Raw genomic sequence first — 24,681 nt, forward strand, 5'->3', positions numbered from 1 at the left:
GGGTGATGTGAGGGAGCAGTGTGCTCTCAGAGCATGTACAGATAAAAAAAAGAGGCTATGATTGGGATCAGGAGTTTGATGTTGGGTGTAAGATAACAAAGACAGCACATCATCCCAATGGGACGAGGTTGAGGATAAAACAACCCCCTCTGCCTTTCGTCTGTTTTACAGGGTCTTACTGAGTAGGGGGCTTAAGCCAACAAAAGTATAGTGAGGGAAAAGTGAATTCCGCACAAAAGGTGATCTTTCCCGCTTCTTCAAAGTTTCCTACTCAGATTCCCCTTAGAAAGCTATACTTGCTATAGCTATAATATAATATATAAGCTATAAGGGTCTGACATTTTCTATACTTTCACTAATTTTGGTTTATATATCTTTGGATCCACATCAAGACCTTTATGCCCTTGAGCCCATAACAGGTCTATGTGGTGATAGCGTGGTCTGCCACCTAGGCCTATAATTAACTGAAAATACAGTAGGTGCAGCCATAGCCCAAGACCGAGCGGTTGCACAAGGTCAACTGTTTTACCTAACGTTGGGGACCAGAGATGAGGACCCTAGCAGGTGGAGCCACAACTTCCTAAACCAACCAGTACCAACATTGCTTCTCCCCCCAATCATAGATTTCTCCCGAACATAAATAAATATTATTGTAATTTTATATCCATTTTAAAGGGTTTTCAAATATGATTAATTCAGTTACAGGCTCCTGTACAGAGCAATGCTTTATCAAACTTATTTTTGAAATGCATTTATGAAGATATGGTTACGGAACACAAAGAAAACAAAGTAAGCAAACAAAGAAAGCCGCAAAATGCGCTAATGGCTCAAAAATGCTTGGTGTTAGTACCTTTCATCCATATTTTCATAATCATGGGCTCCAGAGAATAATACAGAATTATTTGCAAGGGATAAACCTACCCAGAAGCTGTGGTTGCTGTGTACCAGGAAGTCCAGTTTGAAAAAAAATGCCCTTCCCCCGAGTCTTACTGAAGTAACCCATTACAGCACATACAATGAAATATTCATATGTGAACATGATGGCCTCTTTACAGTAGCACCACACCTTTATCCTAGCCACCGTACAGTACAGCTAAGTGGATAACAGAGTATACCACTCTGTTACCATCTGTCTGGAAATCTCTAGTTAGATTAAGCCAAGGTGAAATACATATTTACAATATAAGTATAATGAATATGCATTGCACCTTCTTCCTCTGCTTGGCAGAGCTCTAACAATAAAAGAGCCAAGCTTGAAGGAAAGTGGTCAACTTTAAGAGTAAGATTAAAATACATCACTGAAATTAAGTTGATAAATAGAGAGACACACAGCATATGATGATACAATATTCTGGCTCATGAATAGTTTATAAACTTGTAAGAGAAAAGCATGACATTGTTGGAAAGTTTGCTCTATTAATACTCTCAGGTGTAAGTAGGTTGATGCTCCATAATGTCCCCATCATTAGATTCACCTGTGGTCACCAACTGTCAACTCACATCTGCTCATTCATCTGTTTGAGTCAGAGTCTATCCTCTCAGCTGTTACTGTATGCTGCCACCAAGCACAGATCTGGGGCATGTGTGGGCATGGATGAAATTATCTTTATTAATTGGAACAGTGCTCCAATATGCTAATGCTGTCTTCTTAATCGCAGACGCATGTTGACTGCAAAACGATTTCGATGGTCTCGACAAATCAAATTAATGCAACTCTGACTATATTCAACTCTGAGTTGGAAACATTGGAATGATTATTAACAGTAAAGGTTTTTTGTAGTGAACAATATGTGCGGTGAACAATCACAGTCAGCCGCTATTGAGTGACACTGAGATTGAACCTGCTTGTCAAATGGCAGCTCTGCAATTTAACTTCTTGGTTCTTTGCAGTGTAACACTTCTGCCGAGCTCCTGATTATGAGCATCGACTCTTTCCACCAGCTTTATGCGGCTCCTTGCTGTGCAAGTGTCGCAAAGCAGCGAGTTCAGCCCCCAATGATTCTGCACCATACCAAGTCAGGTGCCCTCCTTTCTGTTGTGTGTGCAGGTGTTATTCAAAATAAGACTTGCTTGTCAGCACCTAAAATAAGATTTGAGAATAAGACTGAAGACAGAATACTGGATAACAGATGACTATTTATAGACGAGACAAAGTAATTATGACTTTCCACAACAGAACAGAGAAACACAAATACCTTAATCTCTACCAAAGGGTCCAATTCAGATGAACAAAACATTTATTCCATCGCACAAATGTAAGAGTTTGTCCAAAACAGCACCTTATAGCACATTGAAATCTCCTAGCTCTTTTCAGCATTGAAGCTACAGTAAAGGATAAGAGCTTCTCAGCGAGCCAGACAGCCATTCTTCTTCTAAATTTCCATATCCTTCAGAGACAAGCTTGGCTTCAGATTCAAAAGGACAGAAAAAGAAACAAATGCATACAAAAGCAAAGCTCATTCCCCAAGCTTTTGTATTAGAATAATCCAAGTCTCTCTGTCGCAAATATTTTCCTATGGCAATGCCAGTAGGCGTCCATATTCAATGTATAGAAATATTTAATGGCTGAGATAGTTGACAGTGTGAATGGATGAGAGATGGAGACACAATCATTTTTAGCTACACACTCTAGGACTGCATCTTGGACTCTTCTTTTAATTTAGATTTTTTTTTTTCCTTTGAAAATTGAGCAAAGAAGTATTTCTGCTGACTGATTCATTCCTAGGCTGTAATGCTCTTAAAAACAGCTTGCATGTTGTTGCTATCATGGCAGTGATGCACTGGTGCTGATCCCTAAATAAGATTTCATCCCCTGCTCCATGGATTAGAGCGGTGAAAAGATTCAACTGAAACATATCTCCTCACATGTGGAAAAAAAAAATGTAGGGGACGCCAGACTTGGCTCCGAGACTGTGATGTGTCTGTTACAGTCTTACACTGCTCTTCACACAATCTCTCAAATTTCAAGGTCTGTTGTAACAAATGAAACCTCCGGGGGGAAAGAGTGAAGAGCGATGACACACGGGGCTTATTTACTTCAGTCAGGTTGTGAGACCGAGTACGCTTGCTACCATGGCCTCTGCTTTCTCACACTGTCAACTGGAGCTGACAGAACAAAACAGTATAGTGGCACTCGATATCCCGCCACACAGTCCCCTTGCTCCTGCTAATAAAATAATTCATTAGAGACAGCCACCCAACCGCATTCTGCACTGTCATCTGCATTTTTAGTGTCCCGGAGCAAAATGGGTTAAAATCTTGCATAAGAAATCCATCCATTTTCAAATTCTTATACAGTCTTTAATGCCTCGTATTTACCATGCATGCTTGCACCCATGAAGACATGCGCAAACATTAAAGCCCCTTTCAGACATTCAACTTTCTTACAAAAAGATGATAGCAAAAAGTCATAATGGCAATTCTATTAGGTCAGACCTAGTAACCTTTCCGTAACAACAAGGCACAAGTGGGAGTTGAATGCAGCTGCATTCATGAGATTATAGTGAGAGGAGTTGGATGTTCATCATTTTTCGCCTTGTTTAGAGGAAGTGGTCTCTTATCTGAGCAATCGTTTCCTCTCACAGTGCAATGCCAAAGAGATTCAAAACAGAATCCTTGTATAACATCACCAATGATCAGAACACCGCTTTTTCCCAACAAATAAATTATTACTACAATTATGAATACCCTTCAAAAAGCTTTAGATTTAAACATGTAGGAATTCAATGCACACAGCTCGACATTTTTAAAATAAGGAGAATTCTCTATTTAATTGAGGGATTCACTGTGAGAAGTGGTAGCAGACACCCATTGCACTTGCAATGTGATCAAGTATTTAAACAAGACTAGGTCAAAACCTTGTATAAGGCTGGACCATGTATGGTTAAAAATCAGTGCCAACCACTTGCCAAACGTGAATAAAAATCATTACATGCACAAGATAAAGACAACGGCTGTACTGTAGTTTTAGCTATATTTGATAGCAAACTGATCATTCGGAGAGACATATCTGAATTTAGCTGTTTTCACAATGTCCTGAGTTGTCCTTTCACACATTTCAAACATTGCTTCCTGTGAATTCTCTGGACACTGACCATCTCCATTAACATGTTCACTCAGTCGGACAATTGCGCCTACTTAGTGCTCGGGGGAACTGGCCGGATTAAGTCTGCTTATTGTCCACTTCATATGATTCGAACATTAGCGTTCACACATACAGCTCCTCCGGTTAATGTTTTGAAAGGTTGCGGTGAGTGTGTGAAAGCAGATCACCGTTTACTAAACTATATTTTACATATTTGATGCCTGAAAAAGACTTCCAACACGGTGTGGGACTGTCCCTCTAGTCATTCTCATACATTCTTGGGCATTACCTATACTGTAGGTAATGGTGAGTTGGGTCATTAAGCCGGTGGTGTGGCAGTAACATTTCCTCAGCTGAGAGGGTTCAAGGGCTCTGATGGCTTCACACACTTCACAGCAGGAGGCGAGTAGTCAAGCAGTGACATTTTCAACCTGTGGCCTGTGCTGCCAGTTGCCTGACCTGTCATCTGAGCAGAAACAGGTATAGTCATTCAATATCATACCTCTACACTTCTTCGAGTGTGCTAAACTGCAGTTATATGGATGTTGCCGCTGATCCCTCACAGCCAACAGGTCAATAGTGTGAACAAAGAATTTGTAGTGGAATTAGTGATGGTTACTTGGTGGGAAAATGAATGTGCTGGGGCACCAGCATTCATTTACAGAACAAAAGACAAGATGGAATTGACATTGTTGGTGATTTTACAATCTTCAGACCACTTATCTGCACAGAAACAGGGGCATCCCGAAGCCAGCCACAAAGTCAAGATTTCCACACTGATGTGAGGTGAGGAATTTACACCAAGAATGTCAATGGGAGCTCAATTTCTACCTCACTCACGCACCCCCCACCCCCTCTCGTGCTGGCCTGCCTTTCTCCTCAAATTAGCTTTTCACCTTTAATTATCCAGTGTTTGGCATGGCATGGAGTCGAGACAATATTGCACACACCCATTAACACGAAAACCTGTTTGAGGAAAACAAATGCCTTCTGCTTCCCTTTTTGAAGTTCATTTAACAATGTCCTCGAGCCACCATTTCCCGATGTGTGAGGAAGTGCCGGCAAACAAGACATCCATCAAATTGACAGACAAAACAAATTACAAGGCAAACAGAACCTTAATGTGTCACCAGAGCTAATGGTGTCAAGGCTGGTTGGCAGGAGACCCAGACACTTGCATGCTGCTGCTGTCACACTCGTATGGTCTTGCTCTTCCAACTCGCAAAAATGCCCAACTGCAAAGGAGAGAGGAATGACTTCTGGATAACACTCAGGTATTAACAGCCAACACACTATTAACAATGCATCAAACCTAGATTCATAAAAGTCCATTAATCTGCAGCGAGTTAGAACAAGAGGCTTTCATGCAGGTATGATCTATCTGTCCTGTGGCTAGTGCTCACAAGTGAGATTATTCTTTAAATGAATGATGCAGTCTTCCTAAAGCCAATAAAAGTGTAATTAAATGCCTTGGGCCTTGGTGACAAAGCCTGTGCTGGTGACAGCTATGTGGAAAGGAGGAAGAAAGGATTACCTTCACTTTTCATCTAGCTTTGGCATGATCACCTCGCCACAGGGGTCACCTTGGATGAAATGCCACAATTTTACCAGTCATTAAACTCTTAATCCAGGCACAGTGCACAGACTTCCATCTCATCTGTCAAAGAATCCACGGTCTTCTATCACTTCATGCTGCCATTGCATCACAGCCACCAATTATGACAGAAAGGAAAGGTGAGAAGCCTCTGCTGAGTCAGTCGCAACACAGAAGAAACAATAGAATCAAGTTCACGGTGATTCAACGTTTTCTCATTTCATACATTTCCTCGGCTTAAGCAGAAGATGATCCTTGGCAGGTAAAGCAATATCCTGAGGATTACCTTGTGTTACACACATTTCCCTGAGGTTAATATTCTACAAGTTATTTTGATCTCTGCAGGAAATCGTGCTCTTGAAACTTTGCAGGGTATCAGCTGGAAGACTCGCAAAGACCACTTGCTAATATTTGCCTCCCCGTATTTGCAATGCAGAGCCATTACATATTCAGAGATGGGGAGATATTTTTCACGCCAGGCAACCTGAACATGATAAATTGGACAATAAACAATATAATCCAGCAACACAAAAAGTGCACGGAGGCATGATGCCGCACTGAAATGACTTTACACAGACAACCTGCAAAACAACACTGCCAGTCATGAGATGAGAGCACAGCTCTAACAAAGAATATCATGGTCACACTCACATGCAGGTGTTCATTATACAATCACTTGTTTTTATAATTGAAATCTATATGGCGTAGCAGCCGAGTGAGGTCCAAACAGTTGGGATTTTCCTGCTGTGACGAAGATAATGAAGGACCCTCTTTCACTCGGCCTGTAATTAATCATTATGCTTGTTTCAATACTGAGAAGAGAGGCTCTGGTTCTTATATTCTCATACTGACAACCCACAGAACTCTAAAACGTACCGTGATATTTGAGTATTGAGAAAGAATTTCATAAAAAATGTGTGTCAGAATTATAGCTTAAAAACTTTCTTCCAGTTTTCAGCATTGCCAGTGCAAAAACTGTAGATCTACAACATGCTGGAAGCTAATGAAAACACTATGGATACCACGCAGTTTTTACTTAATTTCTACAGGAAATACAGTATGAAATAAAACAATTGAAGTAATTTTGTAATTCTCTAACACAAACAGAATATGGCCATGAAATGAAATGCCATAATGACAATTTTTGGACACTGGACTTATCCCACAACATACCATTACCTATAATTATATCTTAAAAATACATGTTATACCAGTGTTTTGAATACTTGAAAACTGTCTCCATCAAGACATTTATGTACGCAATTTATGTCAACAGTTTCAAAACTTCTTCATGTATCTGGTCTTTCGCTTTGAGGGACGAGAGATATATAAGAAAACTGAATACCGTGCTGCTGGAGTTCACCGCTGGCAGCAACTCAATAATGGCAGCTGAGTGATAATGTGGCCATATTTAAACATGACCGATAACACAGCTGTGATTTTAATCAATCAATCTCAGAGAACGGGAAGTTAATCCATTGTTATGCATTATTCGCCAGTAAATTAAGGTCTTTGGGGTTAATTAACTAGTGGGCTAAGGACAATGTTAATAATGCAGCACTAATATAGGGCAGGTAATAACACACTTGAAAATGTCCCTCTCAACTCCAGCTTTCAGTTCTGGTCTGAGTAGAATAGCAGATATATCCTGGCAGTTCTGTTTCTCTACAGCATCTTCACAATTACAGCCATTAACCCTGCATCACGTTGCTCTGCAGTCTTTCCTTTTATTTAACAGTTACAACAGAAATCACCAGAATAGCAATTTATAAATTCTTGAGATGCAATGAATGACTCTCTGGTTATCAGATTTAAGCTTAATCACCCGAAACCACATTTTCCAACACCACTGACCGATTCGTTGCCTGAGTGAAAGAACCGCTATTACTTTGAAATGAGGGGGAAAAAAGGATGACATGATAATTAGTCATTAGTAAAATATTTTACTTAAACTAATTAAGGAGCAAAAAGACAAGGCAATTTGCTTATTCCAAATACTTGATTTCTTACAGTGAAATTCAGCTGGTATTTACTTTAGGATGGAGTTTGTTTTTGTACCCATACTGACCTGTGCATGTCTATAACTTGGCAGCGTAACCTGGTGGGTTTAACAAGAAACTATGTCCAAAAATGAATTTGCTTCACATGCCAATGAACAATGATCTGATATTATCCTTTCAGCCACAACCACAAACACTGTCATGAATACACGAGGAGCTCAGTACCATGTTAACAGCAAATTACTGACACCTGCAAACAACTTCTCAGCTAGTGGTTCAAAATGTCCACCTGCCTCCACCAACCTGTCACATTGCAGTTTGCATCCATGTCTGCACAGTCTCATGTAATATATGTAGTGAAGACTTTGAAGGAAAGATAATAAGTGTATTTTAAAATCACAATGGCATGAATTCTTTAATTATTTCAAAAATTGTTTAAGGAGGCCACCGAATTTCGATTCAGTCCAAGTGGACATTTGTTTGTGGGCATCAAAGTATGGCTGGGCGATATATCGAGTTTTTAAAATATATTGATGTATTTTAAAACACGATATAGAATAAGACAATATTGTGTATATCAAGATTTATGTTGCGTCAAAATAACATTACAAGTTTCTTTCATTGGGCGACCAGTTTGCCAATTTCTCCTCTCCCTGTCTTGCCCTCACACACAACTTCACCTTGCCCCGCCTCTCCTCCTCTCTGAGCGAAAGCAATACCCGCCCCTCCCCTACCCACTCACTCACACACAAGTCCTGCATGCAGCACCAACACGGAGACAGACACAAACGACAGGCAAGCAGTCGAAGAGGAGTTGGTTAGTAAAATGAAAAATAATGGCTCGATATTTTGGAGATGGTTTGGATTCAAAGCTTCAGATGTGTAGAAAATGCAGATAAAACAGGTTGCAACTATCTCTACCACCATTTACAACAGTGCCAAGAAGTGCAGTACGAGGAGTGTGTAAAACATCGTGCTTGTAACCCAGAACTTGAAGCCTTTGCGGCCTTCAGCACTGAAACAAACCACGTTGCAACCTTTATACCCTTGACCTTCAAAATCTAATGATTGGTCCAAGTGAATTTTTGTTTTTAAGGCAATTCCCTAAAGGTGTTCCTCTGAGATTGTCTTCATGAGAATGGGATGGACAGACAGATCCATGAACATAATTTTTTCAGCCATAGCTGTTGTCGGCGTAGAAGCAAAACAAATCTTGAATCTAACTAGTAATTCAAATAGTAAGCAATTTCTTGAGTTAGTAGTCATCCAAAATGATCGAAGATTGATATATGTTGATAATTTGTTCAATGCTTTTTTTTATTTATATTAAACAAATGCTTAAGGTCATATAATGTTATATAAAAATAAACACCCACAGGACATGACCATCATCCCTGACATCCTTCCTATGATGTTACCAACAAACACAAACCATGTAACAATTAATTAAGTTGTGACGTACAATGAGTTACAACTTTTAACCATTCAACAAATAGTAAACTGCCTTTTCAGTTACATCATTCGGAAGGCATGAGCAGGGATCAGGATGAGAAGCACACTAATGCAAAATGTAAAGAGGGCATTTGTAGATACCTTAATTTAGCAGTGGAAATCCCTTGTTTCATATAAATACTGCACTGACATATTTCCCGAGAAGCCAGAGCTTCTTGCTGCATCTCCTGGGGTCCGAAATGACATTCAGCATCTGGTTGGACATCGTTTCTACTGCACGGTTCAGAGGCAAAATGTAGACCGAACATACTGCCTACAGCTACTTTAAAGGATTATACTGGTGCATTTCTGACTTTTTGCTGTCACAAAAAAAAATTTTGCTTGTGTACACAGTGAGTGCTTCGGTAATTTTGGTCCTAGTTCCTATCCCAGCTGTTTCAAAGAGTATCTGCCGACACAGAAGATTAACGATATGCCTCCAGAGTGCACATGTTGCCTTCTGAAGGTCTACATTAAACACTCAATTAATTTATTTGTGTTTGTTAATCAAAATTGCTAAATCAATTTATATTTGTCTTGTATTATTACAATAATAAACTAATAAACAATGTATTAGTTTAAATCGGTTATACATTGAAGGTATGGTCAGAATTTGGACATCAAATACAACAAAATACAAAAAGTCCAAATAAATTTAACTTCCTGCATTAGGTGACATCTTGTATGAAGCCTGTTTAACACAGGAACTCGTTGATCCGTACACGAACGCATCTTGATGACTTTTTGTAATTGTTTGAGAAAACAATCCTAAACTCAAGGTCCACTTCAAAAAAGAAGGATTTATTTACTGGCCAGCTGTCACAGATGCTAAAGCACAAGTCGAAGATGAACACTGTGAGCAGAACATTCATTACAAAATACGAACGGGAGATTAGGTTACCATCAGACTGAAAAGCAGTGCTGGGGCTTTTATTTCCCAATTGCAACAGTTTAACGGCATCAAACTAGAAGGCATTGTCCATCAGGGACAGGAACAATCTCTGTTAATGACGGAGTACAAATAACACCAGAATGTTCCTTTAAGATATGTCCCTGCATTACGGCTCCCTGTTTTAAAATGTGTACCTCCATCCAGCACAGGCAGTCTTATCTGCATCCCAGCTCTGTACTGGCACAGGAATAGGCTGTCGCTTGACACACAATATTGGACAAGACAGTAACATGGAACATTTAGTGGAGGATGGAGAGGGTACCGTCGCACCAGGCTTGCCAGCTGTGATAATGATGTATAATTTAATTGAAGACTGCGCTTCTATCCTCCACAGAACTCAAACTGCTCTTCTCTTGTCAATGCATTATTCAGACTAATGGTGACCCTGAAATAGAAAAAAGCTTCTTATCTCTTTAAAGTTTTATTGCACGGAGCAAAGAGAGGTAAGGAGGTATATCGAAAGAGAGTGAGTTAGAGTGAGGCGCATAAGGTAAAAAAAGCTCAGTGAAATGTAGTTCTGACATTCTTTGTGAAGGATTCCGGTTTCTGACCATGACGGCGTCATCTTCCTGGCAACAGCAGCAAAACTCAATTGGCCAGAGTCACTGTTCCCTATCCTTTGCTGCTGACATTTCCAAGGGAATAATAATAATAATATCTCCCACGAAACCAAATGCCTTGGACGGCTATTTAGAGAAGAGGATTCACACACTCCCTTATGCAGGTCCATCGCTGTCCTTTTGCTACGTTAGAAACATTTTTACCAAAAATGTAAATAGCTATACTTCCAGCAATATTCCATCTCGATCATCCCGATCATCATTACAACCATCATCTCTGTGAGTGAGCAGATGAAAAAGAGAAGCAAGAGGAAGATAAAAGGAGCAGTACAGGCACTCGTGCAAACACTATTACACATGGACCTTCACCTTTGATCAAGTGGATACGCTGGAACTTAGTTGTAGCAAAGTCAAGGAACGATGGAGGTGAAAGGGTCTCAGGCCATAAAATGTGCACACTCCTATCCATCACTCTAAGGTGTCATATTTACTGTCTGAAATTCACCCATAAAACACTGTTATTATAAAGTGTAATTTCCTCTGCAATTAGTAATCCGCTTCATTAGAGGACGTGTGACGGGAATGTGGCAATTAAGCTGCGCTGTATGGCAAGTGGATTTGTGATTGGGGTGGTGAGGAGGAGGAGGAAATGTTATTAGTACTTTACCCATTTACTCAAACAGTAATTCCACTGCCTCAGTCTTTAATTGCAACAGTTAATGTTAAGATAAATCCCTTTATTTAAAATATTAGAAAAGATATAGGTGTTAAATGCTAGGTTATTCAACATGACCAGTGCCTAATGTTAATAGTATCATCATTATGACAGCCATGTATGACAAATAATGTTAATATTAATACCAATAATAAAACTGATTTATTATAAAGACCTTGTTGAAATTTAAATTGAGGAACTGACGCTCTGAGCTTAGCTCCAGGATAACTGTATCTTGATCTTGAATTGGAAGATCATAGAGGTAAGTCATGTTCAGGCTTCATAGGACAATTTAAATGTAACCAGTACAACCAATTATTTTCTTTCTCTTATCTGTCTGACCTCCATGAGTGGGAAAAGAAAACACAGCATAGCTGCAACTCGTATGAATTCACGAGACCATGAGTGGAACAAAACTTACAAATATTTCTTAATTGCCTAATATCAAAGTAGCTTAAATCTTAGACAGGCAGTTCAATTTGAGCACAGTTTATTCTGAACATTTCTTTGTCTATTTTAGATTTAGATATATCTTGCATATTACGGTTTTATAAATATCTTATGGAAAAGCAGAGCAATGCATGACAGACCCCCAAATCATTGACTTTTTTAGGATTGGATTTGATTTGATAAAAGCCTCCTGATACTCTAAATTGGGTACCAACAGTGTTTACCCAACGTTGACTCAATCCTGTTATGACTGCATCTATAATCTCGCCCACACTTTTCAGCTCATACACATTACATTTATTTCTAACAAGGCGAAGGCGTACAAAATGAAGGGAAGTACATTTGAGAAACTGATTCTTCTCCACTTGCAGTGGCACAAAGCTTAATGATCTAATTGGATTGAACGAGGAACAGCACAGCAGGCGTACTTTCTGCCTTTCCAGACTTTTTCATCGTCATTGAGTAATTATGAGGGCGCCAAGTCTACTTCATTATAGATGTACTCGCTGTTTGCCTTGTAAACATTTTGTTTATAAAATTAAATGTTTGGCAGAACTGGAAATGTGGTCTACATTTTTACATTATCGCACACAGGATGCTGCAAACGATTCTCAGAGTTCTCACCGGTCAAAACTGAGTCAGCAATACGTCTCAGGAACAGATAGTGAGAGATGTTCCCCTCTCATACTTAGTTCCCTGCCCCGAGACAAAAGTCAAAACATATTAACTGAAAGTAATGACAGTGATTTAATTGTTTTGTCAGACGCCTGCCTAATTTCCCCACGATTATTTTGTGTAATATTTCTATCCCCGCAGCCAGTTTGACCTTCCTGCTAGGGCCAGGGCATGTGGGTGGGGGTTGGGTTTAACACGTGATGCAAAACTAGATCAAACTAACTAAATACAAACAATACAATGACATGCTGTTTTAATGTGTTATGTTTTCCCACCAGTATAATGAAAAGGTTTTAAGTCACTTATGTAACACTTACATCCAACGTATAAAACATCGGAATATTTACTCTCGCAGCCACAATGAATAAACAGTTAATCTAAGAAGAGGCTCTGGAGCACTAATCAAATGACGTAAGATCATGAGCTGTACACTGCAGTCGAGACAGCAGCTATGAATATGAAACATTACAGAATAATTCCGGTTTATTTGAGCTTCTTATTTTAGGTAGCTCAAAACACAAGATAATTGTTTAAGCACATTATATGCCACTTCATTAGAAGGTAAAAGTGAAAATAAACACCGGTATGACAAAAAACTAAAGTGGACCAGAAAGTAGGTCTTAAGTGTCATGGATATTTAGAACAGACAATCGGGGTAAAAATGTACTGTTTTTTCTTCAAATTAAACTTTGATAATCTAAGCTTTTGTTTTAAAACCTGTATGATCATCTGACTTGCTTGTTTTGTTTGCCACGATTGAATCATTTTGAGTGATGCCTCAGCAGCTACTTTAGTTCAGGGCTGGGGTACGTCCAGCCTACGGGCCATATACAGTCCACGAGGCAATTTGATCTGACCTGTGGGACAATTTGTACGGACAAGAAATTCCAAAATAAAAAAAATGTTTGGAAAATTTGGAAAACGTTCACACTCTTTAGTAGAGTTTGGAAGCCAAACAAGCAGCTTTCTGACAGACAATGTTACACAGGCAAGTTGTGTGCAGCAATAATAGCCAAAAAGCTGAAATCTCATACAGAGGGAGAAAGTAAAAGTAAAATTGTTCCAAAACGTCAGTTTTTCCTCAAAGAACCGGCACAGAATGGATCACTGATATGATACATGATATTGAAAAAAACACTGAAGGACACTGCAAGAAATTTCCTGTGTGTCTCTCTGGCCTGCGATGAAACAACTGATAACACGTACCATCAAATAACGCAATTTCATTAGCGAGGTTAGTGCGATGTGTGTTCAGTAATTTGGTATGACCCGTGAATGAGGTTGCTCTAGTGAGTACAAATTTAAATAATGATCCTGTAACGATAGTAGTGTTAGTTACAATAGGGTATTAGTATGGGGACTTTTCTAAATGAGTTGTGATTTTTAAAACATTTCCATTAAGAGTTTTTAATTCATTTGGAATTAAGAGGAACCTCAGTAAACGTGAAGTTAACATTGTTAAGGAACGTTTTAAGTTCTCTGTAGATGTTGCTTCATTTTTTTCTCATGGTCTGAGCAGCCCTGAATAGCCCGCAGTAATTGCACATCTGTGGAGTGTGTGCAAACAATGATGAAGTAAGCCATTTGGGCTGTTGATCCGTAGTAGGCTACACTATTCCTGTGTGATTAGGAAGTGGTAATATTAATCCCTCCTCTCCTGTCCTGGTCTATAAATCTAATAGTCCCTCACTCCCATCCCAGCCGGTCAGATAGACCCAGCCCTGGGAGATAGAGGAGTGAGAGCGGTATTTCTGTAAAAGGTGTTGGTCATTTCTTTTTTTACCATTCCTCTTCTGCTGACTGCCTAAGCATTTCCCTGTTTAGAAGATCAGTTGCTGAGAACATTGAAAAAAAATACCCTGTTTCTAATCCTGGGTTACTCCTTGGCTTCAGAGCTCTATTTTAACACCTCTCCACATGGTACTGTCTTCACATTACTATGTATTATAGTTTGGTGGGATCGTAATACGTCCAATTGGATTGGCCCCCTGCTGCCAGGCTAACTTCAATCTTTGCTGCCACTAAACATGGCGGCTGTGTGATATTAGTTATGGACGCTCTCTCCGCAGGGTGGTATGAGAATATGAAGGAACAGTAATTTGCTGGATCTGGGATGATATGATGGCAGAAACCATGCGTAGGAAGTAAAAGGGTGGAACTAGTGCTCTGCTCTTAGATTGATTGTTTACTATGGTTTCTTGATATTTCCTCATTTTATTCACTTATTGCAATTGCTGTAAATTTCATTTCATATAACAATCTTTTAATATAATTATCCCCTTTAATTGGGTTTTTATCTTGTCTCATTTTGGCTCATCCGTCCTTTGTTAAGTACTTTGACCTGCACTTATCGTATGAAAGTTTGACTGACTGACGTATGGGATTATTAACATTTACGCATACATGTGTCGTCTTAATTCTTAGGAAGGTTGGTTGGCCTGCCTCCTGCTGCTGAAAAAAATCCTAGCGGAAACACTGCTGTGCTATAAATGTTGGTGCCAGTTGGATTGGTTTGAGCTTTTCTGACAGTGATTCAGAATGGTGTGGAAAAACTAAAACTTCCACTAAGCAGTATCTCTACAGAGTGAAAGACTATGTTGATGAGAAAGAATAGCCAGACTGGTTGGATGTGACAGAAGGGTTACAGTAACTCAGATAAGCCCTCTTTACATCTGTGGTGAGCAAAAAATATCTGCACAATGCGTCAAAGTGTGAGAACAACAGCAGAAGACTGCATCATGTTCCACTACTGTCAGTCAGGAATATAAATCTGAGGCTGCAGTGGGCACAAACTAACGACAACTGGACAGTTGAAGACTGAAGAAATGTAGCCTGGGTTTAACAATCTCGATTTCTGCGTCCAGACTGGTAATGGTGGTGTAATGGTGAGAGGAATGCTAATCCATCATGGTTTGAATGCAACAGCCTATCGGAGTATTGTTGCTGACCATGTGTGTCCCTTAATGGCTGCAATTCACCATCTTCTAATGGCTACTTCGAGAATGATAAAAGCTCTATTTCACAAAGCAAAAGTCAACTCTAACCAGTTTCATGGACATGACGAGTTCAGTGCACTCTCCAGTCATCAGATCTGAATCCAATACAACAACTTTGGGTTAATGGCAGCGCAAGATTTTTGTAGCATAAAAGTGCAGTTGACAAATCGGTAAAAGTAATGTGACGCAATCAAAATCGGCATAGAGCAGAGCCTCAAAGGAAAGGTTTCAACATTCTAGTGGAATCCATGCCACTCAGAACTGAGGCTGTCTTGCCAGGAAAGAGAGTCCAGTATATATATATATATATATATATATATATATATACATACATACATACATACATAGTATATTTTAGGGCATATATTAGGGCATATATTGGTTTACAGCTATGCATTTAGTGTACATATCTCCAGTGCGTTCTCAGCTGTAGTAGGGAAAATATAGATAATCTAGCCGATACTGTGCAGACGCATTACATAAAATGTGAAGAAAAATGGCAATTTACAGTCAATAGAATATACGCTGGTGTGAGAAAATCCAATGACACAGTGCTGGCACACAAATTAGTTGTTAAATAATTCTTCCCACCCAAATATCCATAAAGATTCATCCACCTTGCACAGATCTCTGGAAAATATTACTCTACAAAAATGTGTCACAAAACTATAATTAAGTAAGCATTATATATATATATATATATATATATATATATACACACACATATATATATATATACAAATGATATTTTATAAGCACCTGCAGATGGATAGGGACGGAGCCTATGGCCTAATTACACCGACGGAGGTCACTGCCCTCCATTTCACCAGAGGCCACCGACAGCTTAGTTTTCATACTGTATCTGTTTTCACCCTTGGTTGACAGATTGCTGATTCATATTTGCACCAAACACATCAGATTCCAACCTTTTACTCACAATCCCAAATAATTCAAACATTGGACTTTCATGTGTTCATTTCTTTAACAATGTATACACATGTGAAGGGATTAAAGAGAATAATTGGATGTTAAAAGAGTAATTATTTAATTATCTGATATGTAAGCGTGTAATAATGATCTGAGCTATTGGTCCGAGTAAATAAGTTAGAACTTTAGTTAGAAGTTACCACTCAGTGGTAAGGAGACATGTTGGTGAGAAATGGAAAGGAAGGTGTAAAAGAGATTAATTTGAAGTGTAAAACATAGAGAGCAGGTGACACAGAACAAGAGCATAAGCAAAGAGGCAAGGAGTCATTAGATAGATCACAGTTGTGACACAGCCTCTTTGAAGAAAGTGAGTCTTGAGTGCCTCCAATGCCGATAGGCTGCATGGAGCATCTCTCAGGCTTCTCATTGAGCACTAGCACTAAGATTAGAGGTTCCTTTAATCCGAAAAAGGGGATTAAATGCTACAAGAGAGGCGAGAGGGCCTCTCCCACGGAGGGGATGGGATGAATTATTAACACCTCTGCTCAAGACTGGGGAGTCTTTAAACCAAAAATCACAGTTCTAAGACACTGGTGGCATGTCCTGTCAACCAAACATTCCAGGGTGCACAGATAAATGTGATCTCGACTAACACACTCCGCCTCACCAAGCGGGCAGGGGGGGGAATATGTGTGTATTTGTGTGTGAGTATGTGTGTTAAGTGGTTTCAAAATAGAACTTTAAAACACCAAGCGATGGAAGCAGGATACTAACATAGTTGCAAAAAACACCAGTACAGTAGACGTTGTGTTGGATTATTGGATAGCAATGAAAAGTTAGACAAAACCCCGCGCAAGTGGTCATCACTTCCTTGTGCTAAAAAACACACACACCTCAGCTGCCACAGTGAGTCAAAATTGTAGAGACAAATGTGTAAAGGAGAGAAAGATCACATTGTTATAACAGATACATAAATATGGTGGCACAAACATCCAAATCCAAAGGCGTTTGAAGGCAAGGTCAGTCTCGAATGAGAATGTGTCAGCCAGAATTATGACACAGTTCTACCCAAGATCATCTGCAGATGTCAATGACGCTTCAAATCATTTGAAATCATCCAGCAACAGTGCAGTTCAATGATTCACAAATAGATAAACATAAATGTGAATCATGGTCACTTACCCCCCTTGTTCCATCTGCTTTTAGTCCTTGCCTGATAGGTGAGTTCCGGACAGCCAGACAGCACCAAGAGAACAAAAACAAGTTCAAACACAGAAAGAAATCCAGACTTTGCCCTGGAAAACATGTCCAAGAGTTGCTGGCAGCCGAGTCCCTTTCACATGGCTGTGTTTCCTCCTAGAACGGCGCGGCTGTGGCGCATGGTAGCCCACGCGTGGGCTGTCATCATCAGTCGCGCTGGTGTCAGCAGTGGGTCTCCAGTACTACCATGCTGCTCAGCGATTGCCCCAGCCGGGTGCTGATCTTCACTGGTGCTGGAGCTCCAAGTGCAGCCACATCTCTCCCTTCTGTAAGCTCTGCCTCACCAGAGCGCATGAGAACCAACAGGAACACACAGCTTGCCACGCGACGGCACGGCTCAGCTACGCTCGGCACAGTGCATAGGAACTCGTTCTCACTCAAGCTCTCTCCCTCACACACACACACACACACACACACACACACACACTCAGACACACTCCCTCTCTCTCCGTCTCTCTCACGCTCACTGCTGCCACCGCTGTTGATGCCGATGCTGCTGCGGGAGCTGCTGCTGAATAATTTCTTTCCCCCCCTCACTCTGGGTTTCAGGGGGAATTCATTCCTCTGAGCTCTGTTTTTTGCTTAGAGCTTCACACTGTGGAGGAAACAGAGATGGGAGCACAACCAACCCCCCCTTCTGCTCTCCACAAAGGAGTTTCCAGAGGTGTGTTGGACTGAGGCTGTCTGGTAGTGTGAACGCCCAAACAGGCAAGTCAAAATAACAGGTAGCTGGTGAGTATCGAGTGCAGAGGAAAGACATGGTCCGCATTTGTAGGGATGCTCTTTATTAGAGAGACATTTGCATGGCGATAGCATCACCCCAGCAAAAGTAAGGCAAGGCTACACTTTCCTAGGGGCAATGGAGCAAAGAGAGAAGGAGAAAGCCAGGGCGTGAAAAAAGACAGTAGGAGATTAGAGAAAAACACAGGCGGGGAAATTGTAGGGTTCTCGCTTCTTGATTCAAATCCCCCCTGCAGTGACAGCACACCGTAAAAAAAAAGAGTGAACTAAATATCCCTAGATCAGTACTAAGATTATTTTATTTAATTTTTGAATGTTGAGCATCCGGTCAATACAAATTCAAAAAGAGAGAAAACTTTCCCATAGCCTCCACAGAGACACTCATTCAGGTTTGTGCCTGAGGAGTGATGCTGTTCACCTTCTTCTAGCCAATGCAAACCAATTCACATGTTAATGCTTTGTTAACGTTAAACTTTCTTAAAAGCTGACATACAGTATATGTCTGTAATCTAATTGATAATTAGCTGCCGTGATTTTGCAGGAAATGTTGGTGTGCGAGGCACATTTTTACTGTTTATCAGCCCCGTTTCTCTGACAAAGCTCCAAGGTCGTTATGCTCACAAGTTCATAAAACAAGTACCTCACAAGTGGGGAGTGTGAGCGAGCAGCCTGGTACACACACCACGGCTTTAATGTCCTAATTACAGCTTCTGAAGAAACCCATGATCAAGTCCATAATTTTTTATACACTGCGCAAATTAATATTCTGAATCCACACACAATCTTCACTCGTATCTTACCTGCCCACCCGCCCATTCTCACATTCTCCTACTCCTTCACGCCGTTTTGGTTTCCCTCCATAACAACCTATAACGACACCAGGAACTATAATTAAGCCTTCTGCACATGCGGAGAGAGATGTGTATTTTCTCCAAGATGCTTCTCCAAGCATCTGTTGGCAATACACATTTTTCCGATGACAGATAAACAAGCGCGATGTTTGCTTCGGTCTGGGCTATTACAACACAGCTAAGGCACATCATTCTACAGTGTGACAGAACCCTGCTAATTGAGTTTTTAAATTACAAAGCAAATCTTCACCAGACAAGTTAAATTCACTCCATAATGTTACAGTGCATCTTTCTGCATGGCTACAGTTCTAAGTAGGAGTTTTCAATCAGTAATCTGGAGCGTTCTTTGTCGAACAATAATACTCAGATTATTCTTTTAGCATATAAAGAGCCTGGTGTGGCACCTTGGGCTCCATATTTAAATGATGTTGGCACGGCACGGCGAAGCACAGAGTAGCTTAGATGCCACGCCTAGTGGAGTAAGACCTGGAAACACATGTAGAAAGTGGTAGAGCGTGTGCTAAGTGGTCTATAGTGACAGCTGGCTACAGCCTATATGTCACATGGCTGTGCTCCCTCATAAACCATGGGTGCCGAGCAAGAACCTAGAAAATAGCAATCACTGCTATAATGGCGGTAGCATTGCTGCTACGACAGCATTGCATTCATTTACCCCTGAACAGGAGAAAATTCTTACTATCTCACTGATCACTGAATTCACTGCATCAAAGACATGACAGTTATTTTATCTTAACCAAACCAAGGCAAATTTGAAAAGGGGACTGTGCGTCATAATCCCTTTCATGAGCGGCGAAAATGACAACAGTTGAATATGTAGGAGAAAAATAAAAAAGTAAAGCAAAAAAAAGTTCAGAATACAAATGTCAGAAACAGAAAAACAGCACAGATGTTCCAAAAACAAACTGCGCGCGTGTCATCAGTGGATAAAAGCGACAGACTTTGATGTGTGCTGCCTCTTGTGTAAAATTAGTTCACACAGACATAAATCTGGTGGAGTGTAGCTGGAATTAGCATTCAGTGTCTTTGTCTAAGGTCCCTGTGAGCCCATTACACTAACCATTCAAAGTTGTTTTTGCTTCAAAACACTTTCTGCCTCTTCAATACCGTCATACAAAAAGAGAAGTGGGAAGAAAAAGAGGGCATGAGAGGGATGAGAGGGGCAACTGTACAGTGCGTGATATAGTCAAGGCAGATGCACAGAAGCAAACGCAGAGAAGTATTGTAGAGCAGGTTTACAGTGTAACCAAAACAGTCGCTGTAAAGAGGAGTGGAGTGAAGTGGAGGGAAAGCGAGAACGACTACACCCATACTGGTAAGTCAGACAGCTTATCACCCCCAGACAAGAGCCCCCTGGATAAATGTGGTCAAGCAGGAGAGGAGCCCAGCTTCAGCAGTGATGGGGTGCAGGACAGCGATAAGGATGAAGCTCTACTGGGTGAAATGGGGGAGTGAGGCAAGGGGCCCCGGGCTGAGAAACTCAGCCAACAGCAATGTTCATTCCAACTCTCCCTGGCTAAACCTCTTAAAAAATGTACACAAAGGCATTCACCATACTCAGCAAATATAGGTTACGGCATGTATGCATGCATTCATGTGTCTTAAGTGTAACTGTGCACGTCCGAATGCACATCTCACTACGGAACTCCAAAAAAGCAGAGGAAATGAGTGTGGAGCAGAAAAAGGTGGAGACGTGGATGGGAAATGAGGAGAGTGGAAAGAAGCGAGGCAGAGAGAGTGAAACTGTCTTCTTGATGTTTGTCCGACGCCAGCTTCTTGAAAACACACCATGAAATTTGCTTTTTCACAGGAAGTGACAGAGCGAGCACCATGAATTGATCCCCTGATGGAGATCTGGCTCTTTGTGTAGTCGTTTTCTCCTCTGCACATCTGCCTGCCCAGATACTGGATAATCTACTTGCTCCCGGCATTCCTAATCCAACCATACATCCCCATTCACTCCGCCCATGTGTGTCCCAGCACAGGACAGGAGGGTAGTTTGGACGTCTATAATGGAATGGATTCGGTTGTTTGTCTCTCTTGAAATGACCGTTGTGTGTCACTGAAATGATTATTTCTCCTGCCTTGCTAACCTCTGGGTAATGACTAACATTCTAATTATAATTTACCAGAAACAGAACCCAGCAACTTTCAATCAGATAATCAGCGGTGGAGCCTCTCTTTTGTTTGTGGCTGAATTTTGTCCTTTTTCCCAGAAATGTTAAGGTCACCAATATTGACAAAGCTAATATATCAAAGCGGAGACGTCCATGGCGGAACCTTGTTTGTATTCTTGTTTAAATTTTCACCCAGACTTTAAAGATTATGTTTGACAAAGCAGCATATTTGAATCGAGCACAACTCCCAGTATGGCTTCTGGCAAACAAATGTAAAAGATCATAAGCTGATTATGGCTCCGTTAGCCAATTCAAATAAGTAAACAAGCCAGACTATGAAAGAGCAATGCTTGAGGAAAATATTTAGTGAATATGATTGTAATGTACATATGCATCTGGCTCTTCCATCAAATGACTGATCACTGTGAAAACACAACAGCTTATGCAGCAACGACAATTTCATCAGTTCATAATTACAAAATTATACTAACAATAACACAGTATATGGTTTCTAATATGGTACATAAACTTCTATTGAACAATCAGTGAAAAAAATGTTCTTCCTTTAAACTAAACGACCCTAATTTTGTAAACTAATCATAAGCGTATTGTATTTTGCGCCTCCATAACATGCCGTGCTACACAGCTCTCCAGTCAAATGGCTGGTAAATTACTGGTATGTAAATTTGATATGTAACCACTGTGAAACAGGGTGCACTTGTTCTAATGAACATGAACATGGCAATTGAAGTCAAAATTGTGGCACAAGCTGAAGGCACAATTATATCAGGAATAAATTCCTTCACGGTCAATCCTTTATACCACATCAACCCGCGTGCAGAACGTGTCCGTGAATGGTCCCGCAAGTCAAAGAACAGAGAGGTAATAAGAATCAGAATGAGTTAGTGATGGCTGTCATAAAATATGGCAGCGGCTTCTATTTACAACCTGTAATAAAACTGCCTCTGCTGTGATTTGTGGAGATGCTTGCGCCACAGAGCTAAACCTTTTTTGCCAAGGGCATGTTAATAACCTCCATACCGCATGCTGAATATATTGGCAGATAGGCATTTTGTCTAATAGAGCATTGCAAACTGGAAGCAGCTTCTAAAAAAAGCAACAGTGTCATGCTTACAGTATAAGGTATTCTGGTGGCAGCATAGCACCAGCCTGAAGCTCTCCTGCATCTCTGAGACCCACCCAAACTGTTCATCAATCCCTTGTCCCCCTTCACACAAAAAAAATCCCCCCTACAGCCCACTGGCAATGGTAAAATCTTATAAATGGCACCGCACACTTGAGTAATGGACAGAAATATATCACAAAATATGTCATTAATATTAATATGAGGTGGGCACAGTGCAGAGATGTTAGATGTGTACACAGAGAACATAATAGAGTTGTTTTAGAAAATAACTCAACTCAACGGACACTTACTTGCTTTTTTTTTAGCTTTCAACCATACCTTCATAAAGATGGAGCAGAGATGATTCAGCTGTCGATGCACAAGTGTCACACGATAGCAGGTGGCTGAAGAGAGTGTAGGTGTTTGAGGTGTCTAAGGCTACACGCATCACTAGGAGTTTTCGGGTGCCTAAAATGGAGAAGTTTGGAAACATCCCCATTTAAATTTGAAAAATCTGGGCCTGCGTTTTAGCATGGATTAGCAGTCACCTGGATTCGCCTCCTAATAGGATCTTATCAGTCTCGACAACTAGCGGTAAAATAAAAAAGTTCTTACTGTTACTGAGGGTCAGTTACCCTTCCGCCTCACCGCCGGTCGAAGAAAAGAGAGCAAAATAAATAAATAAATGACTATTCAATTCAATATTATTTGTATAGCGACAAATCACAACATACATTGAATTCTCAAGGCACTTTACATAGTGAGGTCAGGCACTTGGGGACTGTGGAGAGAGAAAAAATAACCTCTCTTTTATCTGTAAAATATTTCTAGCAGAGCCGGACTCAGTTCTGGAAGGAACATCTGCCGTGATCGGTCAGGGTGAGAGGAGAAAAAATGGGTAGAAGAGGGTCACTAGCAGGTGCAACAAGCTGCGTGAGAGAAATGTCAAGCAAGCGTGGTCTGTGCACACTCACATCATCAGCCAACATAGGAGAAAGAACAGAATTTTTTTTTTAAAAAAGAGGGGACATTATAGTTTGGAGAAATATGGCAATGTATGTGATGAAGACATGAGCAGAAATATATTTGTACCCTACTATGACCCATTACAGCATGAACAGTGCTTGTTTACAATCACAATACACAGACTGTGCTACAATTGCAGTCCATTATGAAACTGTAATGAGAAGAATGATTTTATTGCTACTCTGGTCTCCATTAGTGGGATGGAGGGCAGCGGTACATGGACAGTGCTCCTGTCCCCACTCTGGCTGAAAAGATTCACCTGATCAACTGGTCTCACCGGTCAAGGTCACCAGCTCTTCAGACCAAAAGCACTGTTCACTCTGTATCATACACTCAATTAAATAACGGTCTTCGACCGTCCCGGCTCTCAGACCTCTCTCCTCCTCTTTTCTGCCTCTCTCATATTCCAAAATACTATAAAACCTCAATTACACACTCTGCTACGGTCTGCAGGACTAAATTTCTGTTTTCTGGCAGCGCCTATTAGCAGAATGTAGCAATACTGGTTTATAATTAATCTCCTGTGCATCACAAAGTCCTGCAAGATGCTGATATAATGATGCTGTTGAAAGGACAGTGACAAAGGCGGGTCACATTCTTTAAGACACATCATAGTCATTGCAACAATGACAGTACAAGACAATAACAATTGGGCAGGGTTCAAAAAAGGTTTTAATTTGAGGCGATCCAGAAAATGCAGTTGCCGATTTAAGCTCAGCATTCAAGAAGACAACAGAGATGTTAGGGTTACGGCTTAACAATGCAGGGTGGAGTTTTGAAAACACCATTGAAAATGGGAAAAGGAGAGATGGTGACAACCAGGTGAAATAGAAATGCCAAACAGCAATGACAAACCCGATTATAAATTGAATTTGACATTATCAATGATAGAAATATCTGATGGCCCCTTAATTTATTTTTGAGTTGTCAGCTTTAGCGGCTGAGCTAATACTGGAGTTACAGATTAAGGTTCAGATTTAGATCTAATAATTGTGAATTTATTACACATCTGCTGGCAGCATTTGTCCTAGTAGTTGCAAGGTAAAACTATCAATATAAAAATGTAAAGAGAGCATAATGTTACATGAAGCATTAGTT

General features: G+C 40.4%; 1 protein-coding gene across 16 annotated transcripts in view; it reads right to left on the reverse strand.

The window, feature by feature from the left end:
- The window catches only part of robo2 (roundabout, axon guidance receptor, homolog 2 (Drosophila)), a 287,075-nt gene that overhangs the window by 232,397 nt on the left and 29,997 nt on the right, over nt 1–24,681 (reverse strand). For 7 of the 16 annotated variants that reach the window (XM_035623162.2, XM_035623152.2, XM_035623146.2 and 4 more), the window contains exon 1: nt 17,627–18,100. The exons of 2 other annotated variants lie outside the window; for them this stretch is intronic. In XM_035623162.2, coding sequence (XP_035479055.2) covers nt 17,627–17,750 — 124 coding nt within the window. In that variant the 5' untranslated portion in view covers nt 17,751–18,100. Of the gene's footprint in view, nt 1–17,626; nt 18,102–24,681 lie in introns of those variants that run through there. 7 more of the 16 variants (XM_047335654.1, XM_035623161.2, XM_035623160.2 and 4 more) reach the window with 2 other exon arrangements.

This window comes from Scophthalmus maximus, chromosome 11, assembly GCF_022379125.1.
Source record: "Scophthalmus maximus strain ysfricsl-2021 chromosome 11, ASM2237912v1, whole genome shotgun sequence".
Classification (NCBI taxonomy): Eukaryota; Metazoa; Chordata; class Actinopteri; order Pleuronectiformes; family Scophthalmidae; genus Scophthalmus; species Scophthalmus maximus.